The 12,999-nt window shown below is 41.0% G+C and overlaps 1 protein-coding gene across 2 annotated transcripts in view; it reads right to left on the bottom strand.

Moving 5' to 3' along the window:
* Positions 1–6,354: 6,354 nt before the first annotated feature.
* PTH2R (parathyroid hormone 2 receptor) overlaps positions 6,355–12,999 on the bottom strand; it is an 86,225-nt gene continuing 79,580 nt past the window's right edge. Inside the window, exons 11-13 of one of the 2 annotated variants that reach the window (XM_068969014.1) lie at positions 9,426–9,564; positions 7,981–8,022; positions 6,355–6,750 (exon numbers count right to left, since the gene is read on the bottom strand). In XM_068969014.1, coding sequence (XP_068825115.1) covers positions 6,355–6,750; positions 7,981–8,022; positions 9,426–9,564 — 577 coding nt within the window. The remainder of the gene's footprint in view (positions 6,751–7,980; positions 8,023–9,425; positions 9,565–12,999) is intronic. The other variant, XM_068969015.1, reaches the window with a different exon arrangement.

Below are 12,999 nucleotides of genomic sequence, written 5' to 3'. Positions count from 1 at the left end.
TGAAGTTATTGATATTTCTCCCAGCAATCTTGATTCCAGCTTGTGCTTCATCCAGCCCAGCATTTCTCATTATGTACTCTTCATATAAGTTAAATAAGCAGGGTGACAATATACAGCCTTGACGTACTTCTTTCCCATTTTGGAATCAGTCTGTTGTTCTATGTCCAGTTCTAACTGTTGCTTCTTGATCTGCATACAGATATCTCAGGAGGCAGGTAAGGTGATCTGGTATACCCATCTCGTTCAGAATTTTCCACAGTTTATTGTGATCCACAGAGGCTTTGGAGTAGTCAATAAAGCAGAAGTAGATGTTTTTCTGGAACTCTCTTGCTTTTTCAATGACCCAGTGGATGTTGGCAATTTGATCTCTGGTTCCTCTGCCTTTTCTAAATCTAGCTTGATCTGGAAGTTCATGGTTCATGTCCTGTTGAAGCCTAGCTGGAAAATTCTAAGCATTACTTTGCTAGCGTTGTGAGATGAGTGCAATTGTGCAATAGTTTGAACATTCTTTGGCATTGCGTTTCTTTGGGATTGGAATGAAAACTGACCTTTTCCAATCCTGTGGCCACTGCTGAGTTTTCCAAATTTGTTAGCATATTGAGTGCAACACTTTCACAGCATCATCCTTTACGATTTGAAATAGCTCAACTGGAATTCCATCATGTCCACTAGCTTTGTTCGTAGTGATGCTTCCTAAGGCCCACTTGACTTCACATTCCAGGATATCTGGCTCTAGGTGAGTGATCACACCATCGTGATTATCTGGGTCATGAAGATCTTTTTTGTACAGTTCTTCTGTGTATTCTTGCCTCCTTTTCTTAATATCTTCATCTTCTGTTAGGTCCCTACCATTTCTGCCTTTTATTGGGCCCACCTTTGCATGAAATGTTTCCTTGGTATCTCCGATTTTCTTGACGAGATTTCTAGTCTTTCCCATTCTATTGTTTTATTCTAGTTCTTTGCACTTCACTAAGGAAGGCTTTCTTATCTCTCCTTGCTATTCTTTGGAACTTGGCATTCAAACGGATATATCTTACCTTTTCTCCTTTGCCTTTCATGTCTTTTCTTTTCTCGGCTATTCTAAGGCCTCCTCTGACCACCATTTTATCAGTGAAAAAATGGAAACCCCACATAAAGGCTGTCTTTAAGTGCCATAAAGATGAGTAATCTAAAGGCAAAGTTGTTCAAAGCCATTTCTGCAACAAGAGATAGGCAAACTTTCCACAGTCTCCTAAGGCAGCCTAAGAACAGGATTTAGAGGTTATCAGGACTTTTTACCTGTATACACAGAATTACAACACTTACATAATGGTTTGGAAATCTATGTGTCAAATAGAAAAGTAATGTTTCCTATGTTTAAAAATACTTTGTTCAGAAATGAAATACATCATAGGATGCAGATTCTCCTCTACGTATTTACAGAAACTACGTTACCTCTAATAGATGTAAGTCATTGATGTTGCACTTAATACTTTATAATAATACTACTTTATAATAAGAGCACCTATTATTTCTCCAGGATTGAAGAATTGGAAAGAAAACACGATTTGCAGACTTCCTCTGTTAGAAAACTGTGATTTCATTTGTAAAATAAGTAACTAAGAACCAGATCATATGAAAAGATTGGTGCACTGCATGTTAACTGGTAAAGAATGACCAGATTCCTTAGGAGTCAGTGCTTTTAAAGAAACTCATCCACGTTTGTGCCTTTAATTGTATGATCTTTTCTTTTTTTATCCCCCCTTACTATTCATAATGAAAACATGACCACATTTACTATGAGGTCAGGTGAGGTGAAGTCACTCAGTCATGTCCGACTCTTTGCAACCCCATGAACTGTAGCCTACCAGGCTCCTCCGTCCATGGGATTCTCCAGGCAAGAATACTGGAGTGGGTTGCCATTTCCTTCTCCATATATCAAATAAAAATGTTAACAAAATACTCCTTTACATACTCACCGTCAGTAAAGTATGTGTACATTCTTTAAAAAAAGAATGGGATTTAGATCTTTATAAACTTGAGTTAGATATTTTGGGTGAAATTTTAAAAAGAGCATAAACTGAAAAGTTATTTTTCATTTTGATAGTCACGATATACTGGTTAATAAAAATGCTTGGGGCTTCCCTGGTGGCTCAGTAGTAGAGAATCCACCTGCCAACACAGAAGACATTGGTTTGATCCCTGGTCCAAGAATATGCCACATGCCTTGGAGCAACTAAGCCCATGAGCCACAACTATTGAGCCTGTGCTCTAGAGAGCTGCAACTACCATGATGCTGTGAAAGTGCTGCATTCAACAAGCCAACAAATTTGGAAAACTCAGCAGTGGCCACAGGACTGGAAAAGGTCAATTTTCATTCCAATCCCAAAGAAAGGCAATGCCAAAGAATGCTCAAACTACCGCACAATTGCACTCATCACATGCTAGTAAAGTAATGCTCAAAATTCTCCAAGCCAGGATTCAGCAATACATGAACCGTGAACTTCCTGATGTTCAAGCTGGTTTTAGAAAAGGCAGAGGAACCAGAGATCAATTGCCAACATCCACTGGAAAAAGCAAGAGTGTTCCAGAAAAACATCTATTTCTGCTTTATTGACTATGCCAAAGCCTTTGACTGTGTGGATCACAAGAAACTGTGGAAAATTCTGAAAGAGATGGGAATACCAGACCACCTGACCTGCCTCCTGAGAAACCTATATGCAGGTCAGGAAGCAACAGTTAGAACTGGACATGGAACAACAGATTGGTTCCAAATAGGAAAAGGAGTATGTCAAGTCTGTATATTGTCACCCTGCTCATTTAACTTCTATGCAGAGTACATCATGAGAAACGCTGGGCTGGAAGAAACACAAGCTGGAATCAAGATTGCCGGGAGAAATATCAATAACCTCAGATATGCAGATGACACCACCCTTATGGCAGAAAGTGAAAAGGAACTAAAGAGCCTCTTGATGAAAGTGAAAGAGGAGAGTGAAAAATTTGGCTTAAAGCTCAACATTCAGAAAACGAAGATCATGACATCCGGTCCCATCACTTCATGGGAAATAGATGGGGAAACAGTGGAAACAGTGTCAGACTTTATTTCTTTGGGCTCGAAAATCACTGCAGAAGGTGACTGCAGCCATGAAATTAAAAGACACTTACTCCTTGGAAGAAAAGTTATGACCAACCTAGAATGCATATTGAAAAGCAAAGACATTACTTTGCCAACAAAGGTCCATCTAGTCAAGGTCTCATTTTTCCAGTAGTCATGTATGGATGTGAGAGTTGGACTGTGAAGAAAGCTGAGCACTGAAGAATTGATGCTAAAGCTGAAACTCCAGTACTTTGCCCACCTCATGCGAAGAGTTGACTCATTGGAAAAAGACTCTGATGCTGGGAGGGATTGGGGGCAGGAGGAAAAGGGGACGACAGAGGATGAGATGGCTGGATGGCACCATGGACTCAATGGACGTGAGTTTGAGTGAACTCCGGAAGATGGTGATGGACAGGGAGGCTTGGCGTGCTGCGATTCATGGGGTCGCAAAGAGTCAGACACGACTGAGCGACTGAACTGAACTGAACTGAAGCACCCTGGAGTCCATGCTCTGCAACAAGAGAAGCCACCACAATGAGAAGCCCACGTTCCACAACTAGAGAGTAGCCCCTGCTCTTCACAACTAGAGAAAAGCCCATGCAGCAATGAATTCCCAGAACAGCCAAAAATAAAAATAAGTAAATAAATACATTTTTTAAATGCTTTTATCAAAACTATTGTCATATTATTTCTTTTTTACATGTCCTTGATTATTGGTAACTCTAAAATCAAAATAGTTGGAATTATCAATAATTATTTTTTATTTCCTCATTGACTTGGCATACCACTAGGCTCTTGATAAAGAAAATTTAAAAGGGTCACATGGGTGAGAGAACAATCAAGAATTTTAGAGTTAAAGTGAACTGGGTTCAAATCTTGGCTAAGCCACTGTGATTTTGAGCAAATTGTTTTATTTATGATTATCATGACATTTTTGAGATGGTGATAACTGCATCACAGTGTGTAATGAAGACTATTTGACAAAATATACTGAAAATACCAAGCTTAGTACCTAAAACAAAGCCAATGTATACATATATAATTCTTTGTATATGTTATTTCTAAACTGACCATCCATTCAGAATTGAACTTCCTGGAAGAAATTGCTTCTCTGTTTGTCTCAGGGAGAGGGTTCAAGAGTGGAGGACACAGACAGAGCAGGCTGAAATCCAACTCATGGGCCAAAATACTTAATAACTAGAAAAGATGAGAATGTCTTTTAATAAACTCAACCATATAAATATTTATATTTATAAAAATAACTGCTGGTAAGAAAGTGAGTTCTAATAACTATACAACCCAAGAAAATCTATAGATTCAATGCAATCCCTATCAAATTACCAATGGCATTTTTCACAGAACTGGAACAAAAAAACTTTAAATTTGTATAGAGACACAAAAGACCCCAAATAGACAAAACAATCTTAAGAAAGAACAGAACTGGAGGAATCATAATCCCTGACTTCAGACTATACTATAAAGCTACAATAATCAAAACAGTATAGAACTGATACAAAAACAGACACATAGATCAATGGAATATGATAGTAATCCAAGAAATAAACCCACATACTTATGGTTAATTAATCCATGAGAAGACAAGAATGCACAATAGAGAAAAGATAGTCTCTTTAATAAGTGGTGCTGGGAAGACTGGACAGCTATACATAAAAGAATGAAATTAGAACATTCTCTAACACTATTATAAAAAATAAACTCAAAATGGATTAAAGACTTAAATGTGAAACAGATAATATTAAACTCCTAGAGGACGGCAAAGGCAGGACACTCTTTGACAAAAATCACAGCAATTTTTTTTTCTTTTGATCTTTCTCCTAGAGCAATAGAAAGAAAAACAAAAATAAACAAATTGGACCTAAACAAACATAAAAGCTTTTGCACAGCACAGACAACCATAGCAAAAAGACAACCTACAGAATGGGGAAAAATATTTGTGAAGGATTTGACCAACAAGGGATTAATTTCTAAAATATGCAAATAGCTCAGACAGCTCAGTAACAGAAAATAAATAAACAATCAATCAAAAAAAATGGGCAGAGGACCTAAACTGACATTTCTCCAAAGAAGATATGCAGATGGTCAACAGGGACAGAAAAAGATGCTTAAAGTCAGTAGATCTGGGTCTGAAACCATGTTCTCTCAATCACTAGTTGTGTGACTTTGGGCAAGTCAATCTACTTCCATGAGTCACAGTCATTTGTAAAAAGCAGGACAGCAATAAGATTTACTCCATAAACTTTGTGGTGAGGATTAAATAGGTTAATGTGTGTAAAAACCTAGCAGGATATGTGTACCCAACATGCACACAATAAATATTTCACTGCTACAATATACTGACTTGTCAAGCTCAGTGAAGTTCTGGGGCTACATGCTGATCTCTGTAGGTTTGAAGAAGAGACATTTGACTGATTCCTATAAACAAAGTTAGATGCTAAGAGAACATTTTAAAAAGTGACTCAAAATGTATTTTTAAAGCAAACTTTAATTTATCCCACATGCCATTTGGAATACAGTAATAAAACAAAGAAAAAATAATAAATTCAGTGTGACCATCACTATAAATGATTACAAACAAAATCTGTTTGTAGACATAAGCTCACTGACCAAGAAAACCTTGTGTTAAGGTTTACAAGAGAGTGAAGACTTGAGATTTGGCTGGTCACAGAGGGGACATTCAAAAGGAGGAATATGTGCAATATTCTTTTTTGAATAATTTCCCTTTTTCCTAGAATGAAACAAGTTTCTCACACATTTGTTATTTTAACAAAATCCAGACAACTTATCTTCCAGTGTGTACTTGCTCTGTGATCTTTAATCTTTCAATGTACATTTTTAGACCCTAATTGTTCCTGTGCACAGACAAAATGAATGGAATGATAGAAGTCCCTTAAAGTGGAAAAGAGAATACTGATTTGTTTAAAGGCAAATGTCACATATCAAATGATCTTGATCATATTTACAGTGATATTTACAAGAGAAAACTAAAACCAAGCAACTGAAATGTTTCTCTACCCAAAAAGAGCAGAAGAATGAACATCACAGAGCAAGTACTGCACATCAATTCAGAAAAGAATCTGATGCCAAAATAAGGTAATAAACTGCTCCACTGACTTTCTCCTTTTGTGGCTTTAGTATCTACAGGAGTCAGTTCTTGGAGCCTGAAAATGGGCTATGAACACCGGAGCCCTGACTGCTCACAGGCCTAGCTCCTTTGACACAACGAGATGAACCAGCTCTTCAAAGACACAGATATGGATTCACAGAGCATCCTCGGTTTCTCCTTTGCTTCCTTCCAGGCCTGTGTTCAATTCTAATGGCCTGGAAGACTCCTCCATTAGAATCTCATCTCCCTGCCTCCCGCCACTTTCCTTGGTCTCTTCATGGATCAACTGTGGTAGGCAGTCCTGCTCCGAGTTACTCCAGACGTAGCCAGGTAAAGTCACGTGGCTGTCGGGCTGTCGGCTGGCTTGTTTGGCTGCTTTGCCTGAGATGAGCACCACGCGCGTGCTGGCCGCCATCTGCGACTGACTGCTGGTGCTGTGCGTCAACGTGGTGAGCACGGAGCCGTATCTGTGGCCGCCGCACGGGGGCGTCCTTTTCCAGTCCGCGGAGAGATTCCACCGACTCCACAACTTCTTCACCTCAGACTGAACCTAAACGCCACAAGGACCATTTCATGCATCAAAAACCTCCAGAAGCCCTGCAACCTTATTGGATGGATATGTGCCCTGACTTCATTGACAGTAACAATCACTAAATTTCCACTGTATACCAGGGACTTTACATATACAGTTGACACTTCAACAACACAGGGATTAGGGGTGCCCACCACCTGCAGCTGAAAAATTCCCTATGAATTCTCAGTTAGCCTATATCTGGAGTTTCACATGGGTGGACTCAAGCAACCCCAGATGTGTGGTACTGTAGTGCATATATAGTGAAAATGTATACTTTCAACTCTGTATTCTCTCTCAATCTCTTCCTGAGAGGTGTTATTACTGGAGATGAGCAAACTGAGGTTTACAGACAGGCAAAAAGATTTGTCCAAGGTTAGTGCTTTAATAGAAGTTGAAATGCAGCCAGTATAAATGGCTCATGGGAGAGGGAAAAAAAGGGGTCTGGGCTGGAGGAACAATATGGATACATAGTGCCAGCTGAGGCTGTGGAAGGGCATGGAAGCTGCTTATCTGTAGATGGAACTGTAAACCTATCACTCTGCACAAGCATAATGAAGGAGAGAAACCGGGAGGAGGACTGGACTATGAAAAGTGGGCACTGCAAGGGCATTCTTAGCAGGGTAGGGCTCTTGTTTCCATTCTTGCTGCTGAAGATTCCGTTCTGCTACTGCAACTTCCCAGAAGGGAGCTTTTTGAAAGTTCCATGGGAAGCAGTAGAAACCTGATAAGCTGATGTCACCTAGAAGATTGGTACCATTCTTTCTCTCCAGGCAATTCCTAAATGAACTGAAATTGTCCCATCACCATCAGGTAGTTTTTAAAATGTCACAATGTTCTAATGGGTTATTCCCAGAGAGTTATATTTGATTTTCTTATAGAACTTGAAGTTAAATGTAAGTTGAAGCACTGACTGGAATATGATGTTCACTGTCCTTCCAAGTATCAATTTGCATTCCAACAAATTGGGTTTCTGACATCAAGGTCTGCAACTGAACTGACATTGAAAAGGGCTGGAAGAGGAAGACCTTGGCTTATTTACATCAATTCTTACTTTCTCAAAATAATTTATGATAAAAATATCTCCTTTCTCCCTGCCCATTCTTTCCTGTAACCCCTGGAGATTCTAAAGAGATTCAGGTCATATTGTGATAGCGATTTATACTCAGAGTTAGACCTACAGGAGGTCTGGGGTTCCTTCAAACTTACCTCTCCATTGCAATAGCAGTAGATGATAGACACAAAGAAACCCTGGAAGAGAAAATAGAATGTTTTAATTAATTAATTTTAATTATGAAGATTATAGCACTAAAGCATCTTGTGTCAAAATGCATATGTTGAAAAACAGCGTTTTTTTAAATGATTCCTCCAGAAAATTATACAAGTTATTCTCTCCTAATATTTCAAAATCCTTAAATATACATGAAATTTGTCTGAGATCTTTCCTTAGTATCAAATTAACCAAATAAATAAATAAAATACTTCAGGATACATGAATAACTGATTTTTATCATGTTAATTTCATGTTTGCCATTCAGAATCACTGAACATCCCCTAGCTGGTAAGTGAAATTTATACACTGTGAATGTTGACAACTATAGGCATAGGGTATATTATAGCGAAAACACAAACTTTTTTTTCCCACTCATTCAAAAATATTTGTTGACTTTACACACTGTGAAATGCTCAGTGTTACAGAGATAAACAATTTAATCAAGACAGATAAGGTCCCTGTTCTCTTACAGCTTATATTCTGGAAGAGAATACAGATGAATAAAATATAAACAAATAGCCACAGAGAAAAATGTAAAATGATGAGATAAAAGACTATTCAGGCAAAACAAGTGGTGTTGGAAGAGAAGAGTGGAGAAGATCTATCAGAGGGGGAACTCGATGAAGACCTCTCTAAGAGGGTGACATTTAAGCTGATTTGAGTGAGAAGAAGCCAGACAATATGAGTATTAGAGGGAAGAGCATTCCAGGCGGAGAAAACAGCAAGTACAGGGTCCCTGCACCGTAGGGCTGTGCACACAAGGAAACAGTGTTTGGATTTCATTCTGACTGCAATGAGAAGCCTCTGGATATGTTCAGCTGATAAGTGACATGGTCAGATTTATCTTTAAGAGTCTTCAGACTATTCTATGAATACTAGGTTGAAGGCAGGAGGTGGCAGCAAATGAGTAGCAGGAAGAAGAGTCAGGAGGCGTGTGTAGCTGTCCATGTGAGGGATGATAGTATCGTGCTTTCTACTGAGACCAAATGTATGGAAGCAACCTCTTCCTCTTTCTTGTCTCCCCTTCCCTTTTTTCCCCTCACCTGCCTATCCTGACTTTTGTTTTCACTGATTTCCATACACACACACAGATTCCTGCTCCAACGGTGTTACATATGTTACAGAAATATGCTTTCTTGTCTCACAGCCCAGGCTCCTGCTGTGGTAAGAGGTTAACCTGACCTCCGCAGGATAGAAAAGTACAGGTGCCAGAAAACAGCCCCTTTCCTGGCCCTTCGGAGATGGGTGGGTGGTGCATGAAAGTCAGAGAAGAGGCAGAGAAATGAGCTTGCAATTTGGCAGCATCAGAGGGGGGTTGGAGGAGCGGAGGTGGAGAGGAGGGCAAAATATAGGAATCACATTACTAGATGGCACTCTCTACCTGAAAGGAGTTGAAAAACAGCTCACAGTGCATCCGAATCTCCCACCCCAGCCCCGCAAAGGAATGGGGCAGACACACGAACACGATGTAATGCACACCAAAGACCAGCACCAGCACCAGTGTGGATTTGGCAAGTTTCCTGGAAGAGAACAGCAAGTCTTTTAATTAGTCAATATAGAGTGCTCTTCTGTAGACACTGGAGAAGGAAATGGCACCCCACTGCAGTATTCTGGCCTGGAGAATTCCATGGGCTGGATAGTCCATGGGTCACAAAGAGCTGGACACGACTGAGCGACTTCACTTCACTTTTCTGTAGACATGTGCATGCTAAGTTGCTTCAGTCATGTCCAACTCTTTGAGACTCTATGGGCTATAGCCAGCCAGGCTCCTCTCTCCTCGGGATTCTCCAGGAAAGAGTATTGGAGTGGGTTGCCATTTCCTCCTCCAGGGGATATTCCTGACCCAGGGATCGAACCCACATTTCCTGCATTGCAGGAGGATTCTTTACCACTGAGAACTGGGGAAGCCCTCTGTAGACACAGCTTTCTGGAAAAAAATAAAGCTTAGCAGGACTGCTGCTGCTGCTGCTGTCACGTCAGTCGTGTCCGACTCTGTGCAACCCCATAGACGGCAGCCCACCAGGCACCCCCGTCCCTGGGATTCTCCAGGCAAGAACACTGGAGTGGGTTGCCATTTCCTTCTCCAATGCATGAAAGTGAAAAGTGAAAGTGAAGTCGCTCAGTCGTGTCCGACTCAGTGACCCCACAGACTGAAGCCTACCAGGCTCCTCCGTCCATGAGATTTTCCAGGCAAGAGTACTGGAGTGGGTTGCCATTGCCTTCTCCGTTAGCAGGACTAACAGGGACTAATTTCCCCATCTCTGCCCCACTGCTGCTGCTGCTGCTGCTGCTAAGTCGTTTCAGTCGTGTCCGACTCTGCGACCCCATAGACGGCAGCCCAACAGGCTCCCCTGTCCCTGGGATTCTCCAGGCAAGAACACTGGAGTGGGTTGCCATTTCCTTCTCCAACGCATGAAAGTGAAGTTGCTCAGTCATGTCCGACTCTTCGCGACCCCACGGACTGCAGCCCACCAGGCTCCTTCATCCGTGGGATTTTCCATGCAAGAGTACTGGAGTGGGGTGCCATTCCCTTCTCTGCTCTGACCCACTACTTATGCTAATTTTTCCCTGTCTCCCTCTTCTTCCTGTTACTTCTATTCTAAATCAGGCAGTTCATTCTCACTTCCAGTGATTACTATCCCCTGAAAGAAGTGAAAGTTGATCAGTTAGGTCTGACTCTTTGCAACTGTGGACTGTAGTCTGCCAGGTTCCTCTGTCCATGGCACTCTCCAGGCAAGAATACTGGAGTGGGTTACCATTTCCTTTTTCAGAGGGTCTTCCTGACCCAGGGATTGAACCCGGTTCTCCTGCTTTGTAGGCAAATTTCTTTACCATTTGAGCCACCAGAGAAAAGCACAATTATCCCCTAAGTCTTTCTAATCTCATTTCTACTCTTTTTGCTTAAAGGATACTATTTTCATGAAATTGTAAAATGCCTTTTTTTTTCTGTCCTAAATCTTCAGTTTCAATGTTTGAGATTTAAGAAGCGGCTCTTTCTCTAAGAAATATACCTCTTTCTCTAAGAATCATTTAATACCCCAGTAATCTCAATGTAAAGTCAATCCTAAAGGAAATCAGTCCTGAATATTCATTGGAAGGACTGATGCTGAAGCTGAAGCTCCAATAATTTGGCCACCTGATGGGAAGAACTGACTCACTAGAAGAAACCCTGATGCTGGGAAAGATTGAAGCCAGGAGGGGAAGGGGACAGCAGAGGATGAGATGGTTGGATGGCATCACCGATTCGATGGACATAAGTTTGAGTAAGCTCTGGGGAGTTAGAAATGGACAGGGAAGCCTGGCATGCTGCAGTCCATGGGGTCACAAAGAGTCAGACACAACTGAGTGACTGAACTAACTAAAAAAAATCTCCAAGGATTGTAACCTTCCTTCCCTCACTAGTCTTTCCTTCAGTGTTCTTCCTCCCTTTTTTTTGTCCTTCCTTCCTTCTTTCCTTTCTTTCTTTCCCTACTTACTTATTTTTTTCTTTTTGGAGGTAAGCTGACTATCTAGTTTCAAAGATAATCCACTCTTTGTTCTCACCAGTGTTTTTCAAGTCTCTTGGGCAACTTTCTACTGAAAGTATAATTTCACATCATTCAGAAATAAAGGAAATAATAGCTTTTATTCAGAACTAGTAAGCATCTTTCAAACACAAGTGCACTTTTTCATTTTATGAAGATTGAAAGGCTACTTACATTTTTCCATTTCTATCATCCTTTGACCTTTGTCTTCACCAGTGGGATGTGACATGGGACAAGCTATACTAGTATAGCATGGACCCTTTACTATAAATGCTTAGGCACAATTTACAGTACTACCACTTCCACCGTACTGAAAATAACTGGAGCTAGCAGCTGATCACTCGCTCATACTGTGCGTCCTATTCTAGACCTCGGTCCATCTCTGCCTGTAGTCGTTTCTGCCTGACAGTAAATGCTTCCTACGTGGTACAGGGGAATGTTTGTGAGAGAAGATGGAAATGCTGGCTATGATTTCTTCCTTTCTGTGTCTGAGATAGCATTTCATGACGTGAGGCAGAACACTGCAGAAACTAATCCACATGCTCCTGACTAGTGGGTGTATATGTTCAGTTGCCTAAAAGCCACTTCCAAAATGACTTAGAACCTCTGAAATGATCATTGGGAGAAACAGACATAGTCTTAAAATAGTTTGATAATGATTATAAATACTTAGGATATTCCTGGTGGCTCAGACAGTAAAAAATCTGCCTGCAATGCGGGAAACCCAAGTTTGATCCCCGGGTCAGGAAGAACTCCTGGAGAAGGAAATGACAACCCTCTCCAGTACTCTTGCCTGAAGAATCCCACGGACAGAGTAGCCTGGTGGGCTACAGTCCAAGGAATCACAAAGAGTTGGACACAACTGAGTAACTAACACTTTCATATTCATGCTGCTGCTAAGTCACTTCAGTCGTGTCCGACTCTGTGTGACCCCATAGATGGCAGCCCACCAGGCTCCCCCGTCCCTGGGATTCTCCAGGCAAGAACACTGGAGTGGGTTGCCATTTCCTTCTCCAATGCATGAAAGTGAAAAGTGAAAAGCGAATAAATACTTAATTTGTCCTTTTTTCCAACAAACACTGAATAATAGACCTCCTTCAATCAATACATTTGAAAGTTCTTAAAAATCAACTATTTGGGAGGTGCCAATTTGATGGGAAGGCTTCTCAGGTGGCACAGTGGTAAAGAATCTACCTCCTAGTGCCCGAGAGGCAGGAAATGCAAGTTCAATCCCTGAGTCAGGAAGATCCCCTAGAGAAGGATACAGCAACCCACTCCAGTATTCTTGCCTGGGAAAATCCCATGGACAGAGGAGCCTGATGGGCTACAGGCCATGGGGTCACAGAGTCAGACATGACTGAGCACACAACACACACAGTCTGATGGGCAGACTGGAACCAATATAGCAAATACACTTTCTTGATTTTTGTT

This window comes from Capricornis sumatraensis, chromosome 3 (assembly GCF_032405125.1).
Source record: "Capricornis sumatraensis isolate serow.1 chromosome 3, serow.2, whole genome shotgun sequence".
Lineage (NCBI taxonomy): Eukaryota > Metazoa > Chordata > Mammalia > Artiodactyla > Bovidae > Capricornis > Capricornis sumatraensis.
The sequence above is the reverse complement of the archived record's forward strand: the minus strand, read 5'-3'. Positions and strand labels throughout refer to the sequence as shown.